Raw genomic sequence first — 22,841 nt, 5'->3', positions numbered from 1 at the left:
TACAGTTCTCACAAGAGTCAGCCACTGGTCTTTATCTTGAATCAAATAAATCCAATCCATACCCTCACATATTTCCTTAATAAATATTTTATCATTATCCTCACATCTATGCCTAGATCTCTCAAGCTGCCCCATTCCCTTCTGATTTTATCACTAAGTTCTGTGTGGATTTCTCATTTTTCCGATGCATGCGTCATGCTTCTGTCTATTTCACTCTCCTTGATGACCCTAATAACATTTGATGACAAGTATTAACTATGAAGTTCTTCTGTATGCAGTTTCTCTAGCCTCTTATTACTCCTTTCTCTCAGGTCTACATTTTCATCTCAGGGTCCTGGTCTCAAATGTTCTCAATCTGTGTTCCTCCCTTCATGTGAGAAAACAGATGAATTATAATTTTGTTGATTTTTACCTTTGAATTTTTAGATGCTGGACAGGAACACCCAAAAAGTGATTGAATATTACAAAACATTACCCAGATTCAATCTGATCTTATTTTTTTTCCTGAATTTAATTTAGGTTCAGTAATGTCATTCCCAAATACCTGAAATCCACCACATTTTTGAAGGATTTATTACCTTGCTTTTACTTTATGTTCCAACTAAAAATCAAAATATCTATGAATTTTTTAAAAGTTTCCATGTAATAATAATCTCTATTTGCACTTTCAGGAATTCAAAAAAGGCTCAATATTTAACATAATTTTTATTTGATGTTGACATCCAGAGTCTGAATTCAATCAATATATAATGTTTTGTTCATAATTTAGCAGTTATCCAGTTTTAAGAAGTAACCTGTTTTAAAGATTTAGGTAAAGTAAGTGGATTGGAGCATTCCCCAGTGTTTGTTGTTCAGTGTTCCATAGTGTAATTTACTCAATCTGTTTGTAAGGAATAATTCTGATATACTTGCACAAAGAAAAATTTTCACCCTATCTACAAAAAATACATGACAGGATCTTGACAGAGATAAGACTGCCCCTCCTAAGATATCTAGCCCATATCTTCCTTTCATGTATCCCTTCTTAGTCTGTCTGTACGTGGTCTGACAATAAAAAATTTGCCTGCTCTCTCTCTTATGTGCCTGGAAACACTGCCGAAAATCATTTTCCAAAAGTCTACAATACTATCACATTGCTCTAAATGTCTTAAAATGTTTCCAAATGAGATCCTTTCAAGACTCATAGTTTTAAGAATGTAAAAAGGTTACATAGTGACATGGTAGATATGACAGTACTGTTATGTTCTTGATAAAAAAAATTGCATTACCAAAAATGCTGTGAGGAAAGAACATTGTCTTCATGCACACCTCATTGCTTGGCCAATTGATTTTGATGTTTTTTGGAAAATGCACTACTATAAACATATTAAAGTTGAGATTAGAATGCATGGTTGAGTGCTTTGGAAAAACAAATTTGTAATGCATAAATTCCTTGGAAATAAAAAATTAGAGCAACATAATTTTGAACACTTGACTGGGCCTTTCAGTATTGTAATGTCATTTGTTCCATCTTGGAATATACTGAACCTCATATATGTTGTCTATTCTAGTCTGCCAATCTTTTTGGAATATTTCTCCTATTTTACTAAAATTTTCAAAGATGTTCAGTTTAACATCAATGTCTTTGACAGATAAATCATTATATAAATAAAAATATTTATAGCAACCATGAAACTGACTCCTAATGACTGTCTGGGACATCACCTCACATTGTTGCTTCATGAAAGCGTTACTACAGTCATTTGCTATTCCTTGTCTTGTACTAAGCTTTGCTCAGAAATCTAGCTTGTATATAATACTATTTAGATATGGGTTTTGAAAATTGTTTCCATATACCTGTCTTCATGTCAGATGTACATATACATCTGTAATTCTTCGTTACCACTATTGTTTTGGGTATGTATGTGTTTTCAGTTTGTATAGTGATTCAGTTTTCAAGGTGATGGGTGGAATTGTTTGTGTCATGATGAGCAAAGAAAATAAAACACTACTGTAACAGCCATAATAACCAAGCTGAAGCTATTAAGAAATATTATATCACAGTGTTATATTGTCTATGCAATTTTCTTTTTTCTTTTTAATTTTATTTTATCATCACAACAGGTAATATGGACATACCATATATTTGTCGATGAAGAAAGCAGTCTTCTGGGATTTGGCACCGTGTATATGTGGTGTTAACCGACGTTTCGGAGGAACGTATCGCCCCCATCTTCAGGGTAGAAGAAAAAGTATAAGAATTCTGCAAGCGACAACACCGTGAGAAACGGTAAAGCAGACGGTGTTGTCGCTTGCAGAATTCTTATACTTTTTCTTCTACCCTGAAGATGGGGGCGATACGTTCCTCCGAAACGTCGGTTAACACCACATATACACGGTGCCAAATCCCAGAAGACTGCTTTCTTCATAGTCACCGCCGTGAAAGCCTCAAATCTTACACATATATTTGTCGTTCCTTACAACATGTTTTGGCTCATTAATCCATTATTTTACTTTTTTTACATTCACCTGTATTCATCTGCTAGTATTCCTACATTGGCCAATGTTTAAATATTGGAATATTGTTTTTTTAATTAATATCTAATTCTATTATATAGGTATAAAAATATGTTCAGCTCTAAGATTAAATATTAATTTATTAATATCAATTAAGACTAAATACTGATGAATTAATATCGAGAGGTGACCCTATATTTATACCTATATAATGGCATCGTATATTAGTAAAAAAAAAATATTCCAATATTTGAATGTCAGCCAATGTAGGAATACTAGCAGATGAACGTAAAAAAGTCAAATTCCTATGATGGCTTAATGAGCTGAAATACATTGTAAGAAATGATGAATTTATGGCATGTCCATACTGTATACTGTGCTGATGGATCAAAATAAATATTAAGAAGTCTAAATTATTATCACAACATTCATATTCATCAGAATAAATATACAGAACAGTGTACTGAACAGAAAAATTTTATTCTTTCTTTACTTTTTAAATTGAGCACGGATAGAAATTTAATATCTCTATTTTATTTTGAGCTACACTGTCTTGTAAAGATTCATTCCAATTAATCATTACAAATACTTCATTAATACTAGTATAACCTCCAAGCAGGTTTCAGTTTGTGTGATGTCCTGTCTTGTGCATGTCATATGTTATGTGCTGTAACAGAGTCATCAGATGGGCAGCATGGGATGGGGTTACGACGAGTCACCAGTGAACCAAATGCCATGAGCAATATGATTACTTCTGTGCGTCCCAATCTCACGTCCATATAGATGTCTGTCCAACCCAGTCTGGTGTAAGTAACGCATGTGTGTCTTGCCCTCCACTGTTGTATACTCATTATTTTCACATGTTCAGTTGTGCACATTACCCATTCTATACAGGTTTTTATTTAAAGAAACATCACTCTGTTCCTGTACTTCCGTGGAGTGAGAAACCACTATGCTGGAGTTCTCATTCCTTGGCTTAAATGGATAGTCTGTACTAGTGTCTATAAACTATATTGTTTCCAGCCAGAAACAGCAGAAGGGCACTAGCAAAACTAATGATTTCCTGGAGCAGCATCTTTTATAAAACCTTATTCTTTTTGTCTATCTGTCAAATTAAAAGAATTCTGTTGATCTTCTGTCAAACTGTGTACATTAAATTGACAATATCTAAACATCTATGCAACAGTGTAAATAAATCTGTTTTAAGAATTATATGGCACCAATGACTGTTTTCACCACAGTGTCTGGAAATTTCTTGTTATTAAATGAACAAGATTTGTATAAAGTTACTGTTAACTGGGGAGGGGGAGGTCATTAATGACTACCACTATTTGAACTCCTCTATTGGCAATAAAACTAAGTCCACTTGATATATGCTTTGTTTTAAGAGCATGCTTTCTTGACTTTCTTGCCATTGCTACAGCAGCAGATTCAAACTTTACACAAAAAATAGAGCATGAATACTTGTATTTGTTTCAGCACCTAATATTCTGTCTTTAGACAGATAATGCATGTTTCCCCATCCCATCTTCCTTTCTTTGAGAAAGTTGTGAGATGAAGATTGTAAAACTACAGTATTTTCTACCAGAAAACTTTCCAACATGCAACTAATTTTTTTTTTTTTAAATTCGCTTAGTGGGGGTGGAGTCCAACTGGGTCCACTCAGCATTGTGGCCACTGATTGGCCTATTGTAGCCTACCCCGGGTGATCATGAACTCAGAGAAAACCCGCCCCAGCACCACTTAGTCCACCACAAATCCCACTTGACCAGACCCGGGATCGAACCCGGGCCGCTGCGGTGGGAAGCCAGCGACTAACCGCTTGAGCTATGGCGCGGCCTACAACATGCAACTAAGTACAGAAACACAAAATGCAATGGATGTTCTTCTTTGTATAACTATAAAAGAGGAACCATTTCCTTAATTCTTACATCTAATACTTACTCATGGAGCTGAGCCCTTCTGGAGGAGCCACCAATTCTGCAGCTACTCAAGAATTTCCCAGCATTTTATGGAACCCAAAGGTTCATTACTGTGTTCACAAGAGCCCTCCACTGGTCCCTATCCAATCAATACCATCCCATCCTATCTCTCTAAGATCCATTTTAATATTGTCCACCCACCTATGCCTTGGTCTTTTCAGTGGTCGTTTTCCTTCTGGCTTTCCCACCAATATCCTATAAGCATTCCTTGTCTCCCCCATTCGTGCTAGCAACTATTTTTGTATAACTGTCATATAGATAGAATATGATGTGATAAGATATACAACAGATGATGATCTAAAACTTTGTTTTAGGCTGACACTAGTACACATATAATTGTTGTGTGTAAAAGCCCTCGGATAATCAAATGCTTTTTAATGTATACAGTATGTTCTTGTGCATTATTTCAAAGTTAAGCAGAGAAATGAAAAGTCTGTAAATGCTGTTTATGTTTAATACCAAAATTTTTTGCAACAATATAACACAACCTCTTAAATCCTAACATACATTCAAAAGTCACCTTAACTTCTTAAAACATGAGATTCTTCTAAATTCTATAAAAAAATTTGGTATTGATGTCACATAGAACATACTGCATCTTAAATATAAACACTAAATGATTAATGCTGTTTATGGAAATGCTGTAATCACTATTTATTCTCAGAAAAAATATGAACCTGATACTCAAACACTGTGGGCAAAATGCAGAGGTTTCTTTATTGTTAATGTAGCAGATATTTATAGCCACCGCTGTGAATTAAAGGGCTAATCTAAGTAGAATCCTAATCCTGACTTCAGGCTTAATAATTTATGTTATAAAAAATTGTTGCAAGCTTCAGGAGGGTAATCACTGAATTGAGGGAAAATGTTTCAGTCAATATATATTCAGAACTTAGTGCCTGTTGAGATAGGGAAAGTCATTGTTTGGGTGGGCATTTCAGGTGATCAACACTTAGGACCAGTTGTCTTACCTAACAGACTAACAGGTATAGGATACTATCTTTATTTGGTGAATTACTTGGAATATGTGCCTCTTCATCAATGACAACACATACAGTTCATGCATGATGGGTCAGCACCTTATTTTCTCTGCACTGTCAGACAGCACCAATATCAGACTTTTGATGAATAGTGGATACGGCACAAAGGCCCAGTCAACAGGCCTGCATCATCCCAAGAACTTAATTCACTGGATTTTTGGCTGTGGGGTAACATAAAGATATTCTGGTGTATTCAGTGCTGTTCAATACCTCATAGGTATTACAGCAATGAGTAGAGAATGCCTGTTAGGAGATTCGAGTAAAACCAGGAATTTTCAACAGAGCACACGCCTCCGTGCGACAAAGAGCTGAAAGTTGTGCTGAAATGCATGGGAACAACACAGATCTGAGGCAGAGGTCACATGAACATATTCCATATCTCAGCAGGCACTGGTTCCCAGATATATCTTGACTGGGACTTTTTTACCCATTTGAGTGAATACCATACCCCCTAAAAGCCTGTAACCCTATTTTTTTAACATCATGTATAACGGGGTCTTTCTTCTTTCTATATGTGCGATTTTTTCACTACTCCAAACGTTGCCTTTATTAGCATAAATCTTATAATTAGTTTGAATTGATCCTCTTTCTTCTGCACTTCTCACTGCAATAGTATTTGAAGATTACAGACTTCTGGGATGTGATTCTATGTAGTCAAGTAGAAAGGTACCAGTGGCTTAGATGTTCTCCTACTTTGAACATGGAGGCTGCAGGTTCCTCCAAAATGTTGGTACCTACTAGACTACATGGCGTCACATTTCAAACAGTAATCTTCAGAGATTTGCAGATCTCACTCAATAATATTCTGTTTTTCATACAGTTCAATGGCAGCTGAGTGATACAGCAAGCAGTTTATATTCTGCTCCTGCCAGTCTTATCCAAAACCCAACAGCAGAAATCTCATTTGAGCGAAGTCCTCAAAGCAACACGCAACTAAATGCGCGTTCACTGGACATTCCCATGGAGCAGTACCATCAGGATCATCAGGACGACATGGCATCATCACAGTGATAATTGTCAACACACATGAATAATGCCTTATCTGTGCATCTCACAGGCATTTGTTACTCAGATGGTCTGAAATCTGCTTTTCAGAAGTAATTATACTTTCTGATTCTTGAAATCTACATTGCATTCATGCTGAGTGACCACAGTTCAGCATCATCTCATCTTTTTGATTGAAGCCCAGAGCAGCACATCCTGTGATCTGTTATCATGAGATATTTCCCTGAAGATGGAGTCTCATCTACATCATAGTGATGTCCATAGCTCTGTTTACATGCATGGCTTATTCAATACTGTTAATATGATAGCTCCTTTATACCACAATGGAGACCATAATCTTCAGAACACACTCTTAATTTTGTCTGTATATTTTTGGCGGGTGTGACGGACCAATAATGCTGATATGATGTGTGATATGTGTTGCAATTATGGATACATTATCTCCTGAATACACACTTTCAGAAATATTGTAAAGCTCATTCTCTGAGGTAAAATGTTCAGTCACATGATGGTGGACATCTCACCTCCAGAATACAACAACTCACTGATTAGTTTGCAGCTCAGTGGAGTAGCAAATGCGACGTAGTTAGTTAGTTATTTAGAGAGGGTGGGTTTCCCCATGCACCACGACCAGTTTGATCTATTGTGCTTCCCTCTATGATATTCTACCAGTCTCTTTACCCTACTGATAAATGGTGTGTACCATCAGTCCCGCTGAGCAAGCGAGTTTGGCCACTTGCTTAGCGGTATCTATAATGCTTCCCCCATCTAACAGAGGCCTTAGAGATTATTGTTGGGTGGGAAACGTCCTGGAATTTGGCTCACTGATCCCCTTTGGGGATATGAGGTTCTTTTACATGCCGTAAAGTTACGACACGGGACACACAGCTTAAAGTCCCTCCCGGAGGACTTGTTCCCTGAATTTTTCCACCCTTAAAAATTCGACGAGCTCCGCCAGGTATTTGAACCCGTGTACCACGAGTCATGAGATGGGAACGTTACCTCTAGACTATGGAGGCCGCTAAAATGTGACGTAACTATGATATATCTTCCCCAGATGAATCCCTGGGAGCAATCCACACCTCTGTACTATCACACTGGTTTCATCTGCTTCCCACAGATAGCCAACTCATGTCCCATATACTGTTCTCATTTTTGGTATATTAAAATAAAACACCAATGAGATATCATCTTTATCCACATACTTGAATGGTTAATGACTTATTAACTTTATTCCATAATTCATTATCAACTTTTCCCAGAAGGCCTCTGAACTGTTAATCTTGATGCAACACATTATTTGTACCCAACCTTCAGATATAACTGGATCTTTAAAGTTTCAAACAAAACTCTTAAATAAATTGGTTTCAAACTATATAAATATAAATGTCAGTGATGATGTGCGAAGAAGAGCTATGAAATGATGTACTGAAGAGCTGTGTGGTGTTATATGTAATACATGAGTGATTATGCAAAGAGATATATATTTTGTTTCAGTTAGATATAGAAATAAATATTAATGAATATCATGAATTGTGATATGGAGATAATCACAAATTCATTACGTTATAACTAGTGTGCACTGATGTACAGAATCTAATTCATGTAGTTAAAAGTTGCACCCTTCGTAGTGGTTACATGGATTGAAATATTATTTACAGACAATTATAAAAACATACTTTCTGTCATGAAATCAGGTTGCCTGTAAATCCTAGCTTGTAAGAAGAAAATGAAAAAACTACAACTTTTTAAAACTATGAGAGAAAATGTGAGACCTGTCATGTATCATCTATTATGAAAATAATGAAGTTAAACTCTTGCTTCGATTTTGCGAGAGTTAAAATTTCGGATCATTCTGTGATTTTGATTGTGATTACTTGTTGGAAGGAAAACTTAATGTGCAGTACTGACATTCAGTATTGTCTAAGCTAAGTTAGTTGTGGACTAAACCAAATACAGATTTTGTAATTGTAATCTGCTTCAGCTGTATACCAGTGACTTTGTTTGCTGAGAAAGAATACTGTGGACATGTTTATTGTTATTTTCAGGTGTCATTATTTACATTAAATTAATGGATCAAGACAGACTCCTACATAAGATATGTCATGATAAGAAAATAAATGCTAAGGCTATGAGGCAGGCCTTAATATTACTTTGCTATAGTGTTTTACATGAGGAATCTAGACTCAATGAAGTGATGACTTCAAATTCTGGTATAACTAACACTTCATGTGCAATACCTAGCTATAAACGGTAGGTAGGTTCTTGTAATGGAGTCTCAAAAAAGGAGAAAAATACTGAAGGGATAATTTGGAACTGAACCTACACATGGTTAACCTTTGCTGTATGAATACAGAACATTTTTTACAAGGAATGAATTGGCAAAAAAATGTACAATTTAAATAATAGTGGAGTAATTGTATATAAATGACTGTCTATCAAACTGAGATATATACTTATGTGACAATTTTTAAAACATTCATGTTTTGTTTTCAAAATAGCCTCCTACATGGCTCAAGTAACTTATGTGTCATATATATGTACATGGACATGTCACAGTAACTTTAATCAATCGAAAATTTTTATGCGTGTGCAGTCTACATCACACATTGTATGCTGAAGTAGATTTGTTCTGAAGAGTAATATCTTCTGAGATGTAATGCTATATAGTTCAGCAGAAGCCTCACTTCTTGGGTTTACTTTATAATCCTGAAAATGGAGGCATTATGTTCCTCTGAAATGTCAAATTTCTGCTGGGCCACACAGAATTATATCCCAGAAAATATGTATTTTTTATCATGCAGCTTTCACATATTATGTGTCTTCTATAGTTTAGAAGTTATATTAAAATTGACTGTGAATTCACACGTAATTAGGTATTAAGATTTAAATGTTGGTGACAATTTAAGAAAATCTCCAGTCATCCTATGTGAGTGCCTTCGACTTTTATAAGATCATATATTAATTTATATAAAAACAACAAGCAAAAGTTTGAAAGTGGCATTTGTTCAACAAGTGTAAAACAAGACTATTTCACATCTAGGGAGACTTATTATTTTTATAGCAATAAAACTGAATTATCTGAGAGAGTCTTCCTTCAGTTTCTTTGAAAGAACTGGTGACAATACTGTAACGATGAATTTATGAAAATCATGCAAGTGTTCTTGAATTTACATACAGACAGGAGGCTACAACCAGCCCAATGTTTAATCATTCTATATTTAAAAATTTGTCAATAAAACAATTTTTCTAACCAACCTTTTCCATGACTATCTACATACATAAACCAAAATTGCTTTCTAAGTCAGGCATGGCAAAATCCCACAGTTGTATAACTCACAGGTTGGTTGTCAAGCATAAATGAGAATCTTAAGTGGAGACAGTTGAGAACTGCATTAAAACATACTTGAAAACTATACAGTTAATGCCCTAAACATTAAAATGATTGATAAGTTTTTAATGTTTATGCTTCCCTTACTGTATACCACTTGCCAGTTACAGATTTGAATGTTGATTTCTACTGATAACATCTCAGGGCAGTTACACAGATTGACTACTCAATTTCAGATATTGTTTATGCATGAAATTGCATACAACTTGTTGCTGGAAGGTTATGTAAAACTATCCACCCATTACATTTCTCAAAACCATGAACTAACTACCTATTCAGACTTCCTTCCATTTAAAATCCAGCAGACTCTTAATCAAAGTCACTGACCCTGGAAGGGCTGGCACAAGCCTAAATGCTGCCACAGGTGAGGAGAAATTGTAGCCTTTCCCACTTATGTGTGACTTGTACTCATATTTTACTGGCCCTTTCTGTACTGTAAAATAGCAAAATAAATTTCTTTGTTTCTTGAATATTAATTATATATTATTTTTATTTTTTCTTTCGTTTCATTCTCTTCTCTTCAAAATTCTGTGAATCAAAGTAGGATTTCTTCCTCATGTATATGACATGGCTATGGAATTCATGGTAATGGGATGTCCATACAAAAGAAAAGTATGATGGCAATTATACAATTTTCTTGAAATCTGGTGATAGTAGTTGCTTGCAGTGAAGCAGATGACTTCATAAGATTAAATAAATACAATATATATATGTAAAACAGATGAATAAGGCAGGAGAAAATTTAAGTTCTTCGAGGAAAATTTGCCTCGGTACCATTCTATCTCATACAAATCCCAAATGGGCTGCAATAGGGTTAAACCTGAACCTCTCTAGTGGGAAGCCAGTGGCAGCTATCTCATGGAATGTTAAGGGTTAATGAAAAAATGATCACTATTGTTTTGTACAGAATATATTTGGTGCAAAAGAATTTGAACCACAAGTGGACCATGGTCCCCGCAGGTAGACACCATTATCAAGGTTCATCTATAGCTTATTTCTGTATTTTGCTGTAAATTCATTCTTACGTTATCAACTGGTAATTCTGGGAAAAAATTGATTGTATATTTATTCTAGTCCAAAATCCTTGAGCTTAGAAATACTTATAGACTCTCCAAGGAATTATGATCCATTATTACTCACACTACAGGTTAGGGGATTTCAAAGATTTGTGTAATTTTCACAAGTCACTTCAAAATCTGGTGACATCTGGAAGACCTGACTGTAGTTGCAGGTTATGTATGGACCAGAATTATCTTCTGGATACCAATGGACTATCCAACTTCAGTCTACATGAAAATACTTTATGTGTATCAGTGGCTTTAACTTAGACTTCAATGTTTTGAAGTGCGATAGTAATCGACTCTGAATACACTTGTCCATAAATTATGTTCAAGCTTCAGAGTGAATGTATCCAGAAATCTGTATATACTTACAGGCTGCTGAGTAGGACGAAATAACCACTGAGTAACACAGTAGCTATCGTAGCTATGGCCATGCCATTAGCAGGCATTGTATGTACCATTCAGTTCAGAGCTTAGTTCTTGCCAGACTGCCTTTATCTAATCAAGAGCTGATGTTAAACCAATTATATTTATTAGTTATTACATTGCTATATCCAAATATGAATATTGTTATCAAATTATTATGTCTTTTGACTATGTTTGTCATTGCTCTTACATCATTCCCACAATTCTAGATAGTGATACTTTGATCATTCTCCATAATTTGTGAATCATTTGACTATTCTGTTTTCAGACTGGGTATAAGATTCTTCAGTTCTGATTTTCAGGTACAAAACATAATTTTAATTGCCACTCTTTAGTAGATGGAATATTGTTTCTATGAACATCTATTCTGGGGTGGGGTTCAAAAGTCATATCTGGAATTAGTGAAGTATGGAAGCTGTTTCATTATAGAAGTGTGTTAATTTATGCAGGTTTAACCTTTATACAGTTTATATTTGGAAAATATAAAATGAATTTTTAAAATGTTCCAATGATAAATCCTTGGTAAGGGAATGAACACAGGGCCATTCACAAAGTGGAAGAAAGTTTGTAACAGTTAAGTCAGATTGCATGGCTGACATTACATTGTCTTTCTACTGGGTTCTGGGGTTATGTCAGGTTTATCCAATTTCATCAATTTACTTTTCCTCTCAGGTTTCATTTTTTCTTGTCTTGAACTAGCAGCACCCCTCCATCTGTGGAAGCATAGTTCCTGTCTGAAGATACAACATCCATTTGATTCAAGGAGCATAGCTTCCTCTCTACTCCTGAATAAGAGGAAGCCTTGTGCATGAGTTCCCTGCTGTGTGGTTCATATTTGCTCATTTCTTTTTCTGTGTCTGGTTAGAACCTGGTTGCTTGTATCATCCTTAGTTAATTTAAATTTTGAGAAAGTTGGAGTTTCTTTGTAAGAATAATTAGTAATTGGTCAACATTGAGAAAAGAAGGTTATTACATAATTACAGTTACTTGTACTGAAACTGAATTGTTGGTGGCTTGGCAGATTAGTATATGGTTGGTCACCATTAATGAGGCAAGTTCTGTTGGAACCATTTCCTTCTCAGAATTTTTAAGTACAACTTACTCTTAAATATGAGGCCATGTGTATGGTTCATTTGCTGATCTTTGCTCTGATGGCACATCCACACGACCACATACCACTTTACCTAGCAATTTCACTTTCAAATAATTTCTGTGTGTTGAGGCCTTAATGACTGGTTAATGTGGGCCTATGCTATATTGTGGAATTTGTAAGAATAAGATCTGATAATATATATTTGTATATTGGTTAAAATGGTTTGTTGGTTAGATGCAGGAAGAAGTGATCATGACCTAATTAGAGGTAATATCCTGGCACTCCTCACCCAATGGGACCAAAGAAACAACAGATATGAGTCAGGACAATCAGTTTCAATTCCAAGAGCTACCCCTCAAATGGAACATTCAGTGAAATTCAGTGTCATTTGTCTTCATGAGTTTATTTTCCTGAATACAGATCAAAATCTGAAATAATTCAATCAAAACATATAAGAATATTTGAAAGAGACAAATAATTATATTTGGAGGATTTTTTATTTGAAGTCCCATTTTTTTCTGATTTTTCAATAAGCACTTATAATGTAATGCAGGCTGCAGCTGATCCTGGGCATCTGACAAATGGGCTAATCAATGCAAATTGATTTTAGAGAAGAAAGGAGATAAACTGAACCATTCAGCATTAATGAATGTGTTTTGTCCAAAAATTTTGCAGATTAGTTATAAATATATTTTCTTCTTCAGCCAATTTTCTTTGAATATTTTTCTAATGAAACCGGCACATACTGGCATTATCAGCTCACTTGTCAGATCAGTCGCAGGCTCTTGTGAACATGGTAATGAACCTTTGGGCTCAATATAAGTTGGCAAATTCTAGGGTAGCTTAACTACTGGTGGCTTTCAAGACTAAGCTGCATGGAGTTAGTCAATCAGTCAGTCAGCTCCCATAGCATCCCATGACACATTCAGGTGACGTGCAACACCGGCACAGCACTATAACTACTAAACTTCATGGAGCTGAACCCTTCTTGAAAGGCCACCAGTTGTGCAGCTACTCAAGAACTTCCCAACATTTTATGGAACCCGAAGGTTCATTACAATGTTCACATGGGCCCTCCACTGGTCCCTATCCTGAACCAGATCAATCTAGTCCATACCATCCCATTCTAAGTCAAAGTCAAAGTCACATTGCAACTGACGGTCAGTCAGTCAGTCAGGCAGTAAGTCTTGGTGCCGAGCCCCATCTGGAGCTCATGACCAGATATTTATTACTGTTTGACAGTTACTTTCTTGTTTCTGTGGGGTGCTATCTCTGATGAGAAGATGGGTCTGTCTTTTGTATATGCTGCTGGCCCTTGCCAGCGTAGTCTTTCTTGGGTTTGAGTCCCTTAGTACTCGCGACCATATTTTACTGTTTCAGATTTGAGACTTCTCTTTTCGTCTTCCTAGCGGTCTCTTCCCTTCTGACTGTCTAGCTTCAGTCATTTATTCAAAGAACGGCACAGCACTATATTTCAAGCAATGTCCTGCCTAGCGACGTGACCTAACTCTGAGGAGTGGGGGGAGGGGGTGCACACAGTAAACATTTCCATAATTGTGTAGTGACTCCTCTGAAATACAGGCTGCCAACTCAACGCTTATATACTACAAAACCCTGCGACTCTAGGTCATTCCAAAGCCACTGCCAGAAAGCAACCAGAAAAAAGAGCAACCACTTACTTTAATCATGACACCTTGCAGTCGAAGTTAATGTTGCAGCTGATGATGCAGATGCTGAAGCCTGAAGTTCATAGTTAGCACATGACACCGAATGATATACGAAAACAGTTTTATAGCACATTTTGAAATGATGATTTCATTTTGATCACTGCACTGAATCTGCATCCTATACAACTCCATGTATCATTCTTTTTCATGTTAACTGAATTACAGTTTCTCTACACACCTAAATCACCATTTTAAAAAAGTGCAGTAACACATTTGTATCTAAGTGCTCGTTGAACACACTGATCCGATCCTCTCGTTTATATCACTTCCCTATGTTACACTTAACACATAAGCCTTCATTTTGCGTGAAAACTTCACTGAACTTGTAGCTTTCATTTCTCCCAGGGGATCCACCTTTTCCATTGAACACTTCACGACATATTTTGAAACTTATGTAACTTCATTAGCTTTGTTAAGTATGTCATGGTATTCCCCTCAGCTTATAAAAATGAATTTAAAAAAATTAAAATTATGTGTAAAATCAAATGGTGAAGAAACAGAATTTAAGGAGATGCACTAAATAAATATGTTGTGAGTATTTTTTACACTCTTTAAAAACAGCTTGAAATATGTATGCTCAGTCATTGCCTGCTCTTAGTAAAGGCTGTACTGAACTTGCATACTTCTAATTTAAATAAAGCCAGTCTTTATATGTAATCATTCAACCAAGTTCAGCCTTCTCTCACCTGAAAACTAGATAATTTTGGTCATACATGATTAGCTATATTTATTCTATTTAATTCATATTCCCTGAATAATTTTAATTTATTTTCATTTTAACATTATGAAATGTTGATTAGTGAGTTCTATAACACTTGGGGCATGGGACTGATGTCTGGCTATAACAGATAATTGAAAACATATTAACATTTTGAAGCCACGTTTTAGAAACTGTGTCAAATATTCACTGAACAAACTTTTTCATATCCCTTTAAGTATGAGGAAAAACAGAAAGACCAGCCAAGATCATAGCTTTTTGAGATATGTAATATTAATTTGGATGAATAAAACAAAATACGGTGAAGGTTGGGGCAGTGGAGAAAACCCTTCTTAAAGTTTCTCACTGAAGGAGTAGCAAATATGAATGTAATGACTTTATTCATTTTCCTACTGCTTTCGGGTTTTTTTTTTTGTTGCAAAATGAGGTAACAGAAAATTCATGGAGTATGTCTGGTCAAATATCTGTTAAGCAACTGTTTATCTTTCAGCCCAGTGTTTCTTTAAGTTGTCTGATATTTTAGTTCAGAGTAAATGTGGAGGTTGTGGGTGCTTTATAGAAAAACAGAGGATGAAGTGCAGGTCATACACTGCTGTACTTACTCATGGAGCTGAGCCCTTCTGGAGGAGCCACCAATTCTGCAGCTACTCAAGAATTTCCCAGCATTTTATGGAACCCGAAGGTTCATTACCGTGTTCATAAGAGCCCTCCAATGGCCCATATCCTGAGCCAGATCAATCCAATCCATAACATCCCATCCTATACATTTTCTTTAGCCTACAACATTTATTGCTTTGTGTTCATTTTCATAACAGGCTTATTTTTATGGTTGTTAGCCTCACGCCTAATCCCCAAGCTGGAAGACCACCCCTTTTCGGCTGTCTGCGACTGCTTATTCAATATATTCGCAGCTTCCCTCCACGCTGTGTAGTGGAAAATAACCGGTATGTCTGTGATTGAAGTATGCAACACATATTTCCACCCTGAACCTAAATAACGCTTCCTACATCTCTTGCGACGAAATTCGTTTCAAACAAACCATCAGACAGAAGAGTTCATATCACGCAATGCGGATGTTAATGAGTAACTTTTATTCATTTGCAGAGCCGTTCGCCCAGAATACTGAAACCATTCTTAAATTTATCAGTTCTATTGTATTGTCACCAAACCTCCTCAGAAATATTGTTTTTATAGCATAATTTGAGTTCCAAATTTTAATTTATAAAGATCGGTTTCGAATCCGTGCGACTTATGTATGCGGCATTTGATTTCGCGCGAATCCCCAATCGACTGTTTCAACCACAGAAGTTACAACCGTGTAGTTGAAACGGTGGCTACATAGAAAAGGATGTTTGACAGGCTGGACAGTATTTGAAAAATTCAGATGTACACCGGTTTTTATATGTCAGCATATTTTATACGAATTTTGACTTAGAAGTATCTGTTACTTCATGGGTGTAAACTACTAGAATGGTAACATGGCTGTCGATAGTTTACGAAATAAATCGAATTTAATTCCTGTCTGAAAGATTTCAAAAGCTGTAAAGAAGAAACATACTCTAGCGAAAAGCGATCCCTACAGTACATAATTTAAATACATCCAGCTCTATTTGTTTCGTATATTATCGTCTGTAATAAGAACTGCAGTAAGCCGAATAGTTGCCTACTTAAAAATTTTGGGAAGTCAAGCATTAAATTCTAGCCGCGAAAACCTAGAGACTTGAATGGTAACATGCAATATGGTTACATCCGCCAACAGGAATATAAAAACGAATTTTAAAACTTTCTACCATTTTCCCTTTTAACTGATCTACAAGGCCTGTTGTCTCTTGCACAGCCTATAGGCTATACTGTCCATAGTATTATTTTATTGGAACTTCTGTGTGTTTGCGTGTGCGTGGGGGTTATATGCAACTGCAGATTTCAAGCAATTTTTAGATAGAATTTACTCCAAGTGTTAACAGGCTACAATTTACAAATATCAGTTGAAAATAATGAGCATGTGTACATACAATTAATTTTATTTGGAATGGATAGCTGTGCTCAACATGTCACTCTTCATGAAAAAATGCCGCGATTTTAAAGTTAATTTACATCTGAACTAATGCAAATGAATTTATTCGTGCGTTGTTGAGGGAAGCTTCACTTGCTCTTTCCTAATCTTTATATACGAGACTGATGGACGTATAAGTGCAAGAGTTAATTACATAGACTCGTGCAAAAGTAACGAATTTCAGCGTTTCAAGGCGCCTGTAGAACATTTCTATCTCTTGGGTCAAAGTGTAAGCCAAGAAAGAAACTTGCAAGGAGCAGGCAACGAACAGAGCAAATTGCCTGCAGAATAATATAGTTTATATATACAGACGGAGGGAATATGAAGACGAGTACGTTACGAAATATGACACTTCTTCTGTGTTCCCATTTCACTGGAGCACACGCACACTCAAGCATTAACACAACCAATCCAACGACCGCATGCCGACTGACTAGAATCCACTCTACTTCGTCTCGCGATATCCTAGTGGACATTTTATGCACTACTACTGTCGAAATATTGTATAAGCCTTCACTATAGAAATTTTTGTTGTATTTTCCACTGCGCACATTAATAAGCAATTTTATTATAATTAGGGAGCAAGGATAGCGCTGTCAGTATACGAATGGCTACGAGCTGGACGACCGAGGGGTCAGAGTTCGAGTCCCAGTAGGGTCAAGAATTTTCTCTTCTCCACGTGGTCCAGACCTGCCCTGGGGCCCACCTCACCTCTTATCCCACGGGTACGGGAGGGTCCTTCCCTGTGGGTAAAGCAGCAGGGGCGTGACGCTAACCACACCTCCAAATAGTGCCGAAGTCAAGAAATCGTCGATATACACCTGTATATCAACTCACCCATACGTCTTCACGGCGTAGTGCTTAAGCATAAGGACAACTTTACACAGTAATATTGATTTGCTTATTACGAATTTGCTGTGTTGCTAGGTAACGGTCCGTACACGCCCAACGGAAGAACACGTCACATACACTCTGACGTCACGCAACAATACGAGAGATGTGGCGGACGGTGTTTTCAGTGTGTCCGCTCCGAGGCTATATCATTCGACCGGCCGAGTTGACTTCTTCATTCAGTGCAGTGGAGTTGAGTGAATTGAAGAGTTTAGTTAGTTCGCGCACATTCGCCGGCCAGTAAGGGTGAGAACACGGAACTAAGAAAAATGTCTCGCAGAGGAGAAGCACGAAGACGTCGGACTCCCGCCAGGATTATATGGCGAAGACAATTCAGAAGGGTATATGAGTCAGATTGGATGCAAAATGCAGAAGAGGTGCAGGAAAATACTCGACAAGAGATGAACTTTCATGACGACCACAGTATTACCCTACAGGAGCTCCTGACTATGAACCATCACACAAATGCTCGAATCATGGATGCAGCACAAGAGGTTTGCCATGTTATGAAAATGACGTTGGAGGTGATAACTAATAGATTCTGCCAGGAGACTTCAGATATAGAAAAGGAGACAATGAGAAGACAAGCAAACTTTGCTATACTTAAGGCAAAGTTAACTGAAGTGGAACTGAACATCTTACGTAGATTAGAGGAAGCCGAGGCAGCTGAGATAGAGAAAAAAATCAAGGAAATGGAGGAACGGCAGAATATATTACAGTCTGTTCTCAATGAATATTTAAGTGAAAAATCAGGGCCAGTGGGTGATGGTAATAATGATGATGATGATCCTGCCGAGGAAGAAGATATCACTGAACACGCATCATGGTACTGTACCGCAGGCCGTGAATTGACTGAAAACAGGAGGAATCCTTATAGGGAGAGTCAAGAAAGGGTAGTCAGAAGATCCGAAAGCGCTGGAACATCATCTTGGTTGCCCGGTGTTGCTGCCACAAGTGGTAATAATGAAGCCACGATTTGTGGTGGTGGAACATCATCCTCTACAACAATGCCTCATGCTGCTAGCATGTCTAATGGCAGGGTTGATGATCAGTCAGAAATGTGCCCCATTTGCTTATGTGGATTTGTCACACAGGAGATTGGGACTCCAGAAGCTTGTAACCACAGTTTCTGTGTAGACTGTCTCCAGGAGTGGTTGAAGAATACTAACACTTGCCCAATAGATCGACAGGTGTGTGATACAATTCTTGTGCGTCACTATCTGGGGGGCAAAGTTGTCAGAAAAATACATATGGAGCCACCAAGGCAGCAACAGGAACATGATGTTATAGATTATTTCGTGCGTTGTGGGGTGTGTGGTGATGACAACCGTATTTCTGCACTAATTAATTGCGACAGATGTGGGCGAAGCTACCATCTAGACTGTATATATCCACGTTTGGACAGTGTGCCTCTGGGAGAATGGTTCTGCAGTGATTGTTCTTGACTTTCATCACCCTACGTTGAAAAGAGAAAGAAAAGAAAGAAAGAAAAAAAAGAGGAACCTTCTTTGAACTCTTGAATTCAGGCTCCACTTGATTTTGCAGTGCAATGTCCAGTGTATTTTTGAGCGTTTAAAGCAGCAGCAGCACTGTCTAACCTGTAACTAACTAACCTAACTGATGATGTAGACGACTTATCAATCATATATTATTTTTTCCAGTACTGATGTTTCATCGAAATATCACATTCCATGTTTCGGTCTTTCGGCTGTCATGAGGCATTTTCTAGATAATAATCTGTGTCATTATTTGCTACTAAACTGTTTATGTAACGGCTCCTTTGTTGTTATTCTTGTCATGTAAACACAAACAATACATATAAGTATGTATACATACATGTACTCAGTTTTTATAAATACAAATATAACTAAAATATTTATTATCAATTGGGAAAATTCTTGAAACATTATTTCATAATTTTTAAAGGGTTGTCTTATTTTTGTAATGTGGGGGTTGGGGGGGGGGAACAACTGTGACTGTTTTGGAAGTCTTTTCTGTGGTGACATGGATTATATGGATGTGTCTTTTTATTGTCTGTGGTCATTTATGTGCTCTTATTTACTGCAGTGTGAATGTTATATAGATATAGGTGAATATTGCATTGTTTTCAGTGGGCACATGTTATCTTGCATCTGCAATTTCATGTGTAAATTTGAAAATATAAGGGAATGGTAATTATGTATTTTGTTACTGTGGTTTTCGTGTACTTAATTTACATTATGTGGTAGGTTTCTTGATCTTTGTCATTGCTGTTCGTTATTAGCGTAGTGGTATTATACTTTACTGTTTCTTGAAAAGGTTTTTTTTTGTGATAATGTTAATGTAAATTGGAGTCATAGGTACATACTGTGCATGTCCATATAATTATTTGTTGTGTTTCAAGACTCCTTCCACTGATCAGGCAATTTTTCCTCCTATTTGGTATAACGAAAAATTGCCTGATCAGTGGAAGGAGTCTATTATTGTACCAGTTCACAAGAAGGGTGACAAAACTGACTGTAGTAATTATCGGGGGACATCACTGCTATCAATTTCATATAAAATTTTGTCCAATATTCTTCTTCCAAGGTTAAGTCCATATATAGATGAAATTATTGGGCATCATCAGTGTGGGTTTCGACGTAACAGATCAACTACAGATCAGATCTTTTGCATTCGTCAGATACTGGAGAAAAAATGGGAGTATGATGAGACAGTACATCAGCTNAATTAAAAGGGACACATCAGCTGTTGGTCTACGCTGATGATGTGAATCTACTGGGTGATAATGTAGATACCATAAAGAAAAACACAAACTTTAATTGACGCAAGTAAAGTGGTTGATCTAGAACTAAACACAGAGAAAACTAAGTATATGTTACTGTCTCATCACCAAAATGCAGAGCAAAATCATGACATAAAGATAGGAAACAGATGTTTTTAAATGTGGCACAGTTCAGATATTTGGGGACAATAACAGATCGAAACCTGATTCAGGAGGAAATTAAGAGGCAATTGAATTCGGGTAATGCTTGCTACCATTCAGTCCAGAACCTTTTGTCTTCTCGTCTGTTGTCAAAAACATAAAAATTAGAATATACAAAACTATAATTTTGCCTGTGGTTCTGTATGGGTGTGAAACTTGGTCTCTGACATTAAGGGAGGAACATAGACTGAGGGTGTTGAGGAGAATATTTGGACCAAAGAGGGATGAAGTGACAGAAGGTTGGAGAAAACTGCATAATGAGGAGCTTCATGATTTGTACTCTTCTCCAAGTATAATTAGAATTTTCATTTCATGCATCCTGTTGTGCTACAATATACAACTCTTTATTGACCGTCACAACACAACAAACAGAAAAATCAAGGTCAGTGCCCAGCTATGGTTTCGCTACATGTTTCAGCCACTAATGGCCATCATCAGCTGGGCGCTGACCCTGATTTTTCTGTTTGTTGTGTTGTGACGGTCAATAAAGAGTTGTATAATTAGAATGATCAAGTCAAGGAGGATCAGGTGGGCAGGTCATGTAGCATGAATGGGGGAGACGACTGTGTATAGGATATTGGTGGGAAAGCCAGAAGGAAAGAGACCACAGGGAAGACCAAGGCATAGGTGAGTGGACAATATTAGAATGGATCTTAGAGAGATAGGATGGGATGGTATGGATTGGATAGATCTGGCTCAGGATAGGGACCAGTGGAGGGTTCTTGTGAACACGGTAATGAACCTTCGGGTTCCATAAACTGCTGGGAAATTCTTGAGGAGCTGCAGAATTTACGGCTCACCCAGAAGGGCTCGGTTCAGCTCAGCTCAGCTCAGCTACTAATATATACCCAACCTCACTCTGGTGAGGCTGGGTGTATATTAGGAGGGGGAGAGGAAATGGGATGAGGTGGGTTTCTTTTCTGTATGTCAGGTGGTGGTGAGGGAAGGTAGGTTAGTGAGTGGTCTATTATTATGTGGGTCAAATGAAAATAACTTAGTTCTTACCACAGTGAACTATAAAGTGTGTGCATTAGTGAAATAATTATATAAGTATTTGCAGACACGCATCTGTAAGAGTTCAATAAATCCAATTACCAATTTGGACGACACTGAATCTAGCCTGGCTCTGGGCCCATTCAGCCTCCTACCAAAGTGGACCAGTAGACTCTCTCCCCAGAGGTGCAGCTAACTTTTCACCTCCATATAGTGCAGAGGTTAGAATGCTTGCAACTATACCACCACTCACCCATGTGTCATCATGGTGTGTAATTAGCACAAGCACACCACCTACTTTACTTCATCAACTGTAAGATTAAGCAGTATCAAATGGATTGGGGGAGAAAGTGGTCGTGGCCAATTTCAAAGTGCTATAGGCCTGCCTCCACCCTCCTCAGATCCATTCTGTTTGTCTACTAAATAGACCGACTACTCCACCCCTAGTTTCAGGCATCCAGTGTTTCCTCTAGGTACATTTTGCGCCAAATTTCTGTTCAGGGTTCAACTTAGAATAGTAAGTGGAGCTACTCAGTAATATCAGAGACTTTTGAACTAAATCATTGTATTCATTTCTTTGGTTCACAATGTGTGTTCATACCAGAAATCTCCTTCATTTAATCTCACTAAGGACAGTATCTCTCAGGAAACAAATATGATATGAGTTCTATCTTCTGGGATATGTCGTGTAGTCCAATGCAAATCAACTTATGTTCCAGAGGAACGTATCATCTCCATGTTTAGGACTGAGGAGTAAGCCACGCAAGAACCCAACATGAAGACACGAAGCAGAGGCTCTGCTTGCTGGCCTCTTGTGGTGAATTTGGCTTGGGGTACACCATTTGTTGAGATCAACTGGTCTGGATACTGAGAGGATCATAAAATAAACAGCAAAAGAGACACTGTCAGTAGCTCAAACTACATAACACTAACAGCTGTTAAATAATGATGTGGCAAGAAGTTATCAGAGTTATTTATTGAAAGTATAAAGTTGTTCAGA

General features: G+C 37.1%; 2 protein-coding genes across 7 annotated transcripts in view; both read left to right on the top strand.

The window, feature by feature from the left end:
- LOC111870020 (G protein-activated inward rectifier potassium channel 3) overlaps nt 1-7,181 on the top strand; it is a 47,119-nt gene extending 39,938 nt beyond the window's left edge. For 5 of the 6 annotated variants that reach the window (XM_023861949.2, XM_023861950.2, XM_023861951.2 and 2 more), the window contains one exon: nt 6,339-7,181. In XM_023861949.2, the coding sequence (XP_023717717.1) occupies nt 6,339-6,529 (191 nt within the window). In that variant the 3' untranslated portion in view covers nt 6,530-7,181. Of the gene's footprint in view, nt 1-3,172; nt 3,303-6,338 lie in introns of all 6 variants that reach the window. The other variant, XM_023861954.2, reaches the window with a different exon arrangement.
- Nucleotides 7,182-18,152: 10,971 nt separating this feature from the next.
- LOC111870037 (PHD and RING finger domain-containing protein 1-like) lies at nt 18,153-19,328 on the top strand. The gene has a single exon (XM_023861987.1). The coding sequence runs from the start codon at nt 18,153-18,155 to the stop codon at nt 19,326-19,328; it is 1,176 nt and encodes a 391-aa protein (XP_023717755.1).
- The last annotated feature ends 3,513 nt before the right edge of the window (nt 19,329-22,841 follow it).

The sequence above is a fragment of the Cryptotermes secundus genome, unplaced genomic scaffold (genome assembly GCF_002891405.2).
Source record: "Cryptotermes secundus unplaced genomic scaffold, Csec_1.0 scaffold109, whole genome shotgun sequence".
NCBI lineage: Eukaryota > Metazoa > Arthropoda > Insecta > Blattodea > Kalotermitidae > Cryptotermes > Cryptotermes secundus.
This window is presented reverse-complemented; position numbering and strand designations above follow the sequence as displayed.

What these genes read in the sequence shown, in the direction of transcription:
- LOC111870037 (XM_023861987.1), top strand. Translation starts at nt 18,153, where the DNA reads ATGTCTCGCAGAGGAGAAGCACGAAGACGTCGGACTCCCGCCAGGATT.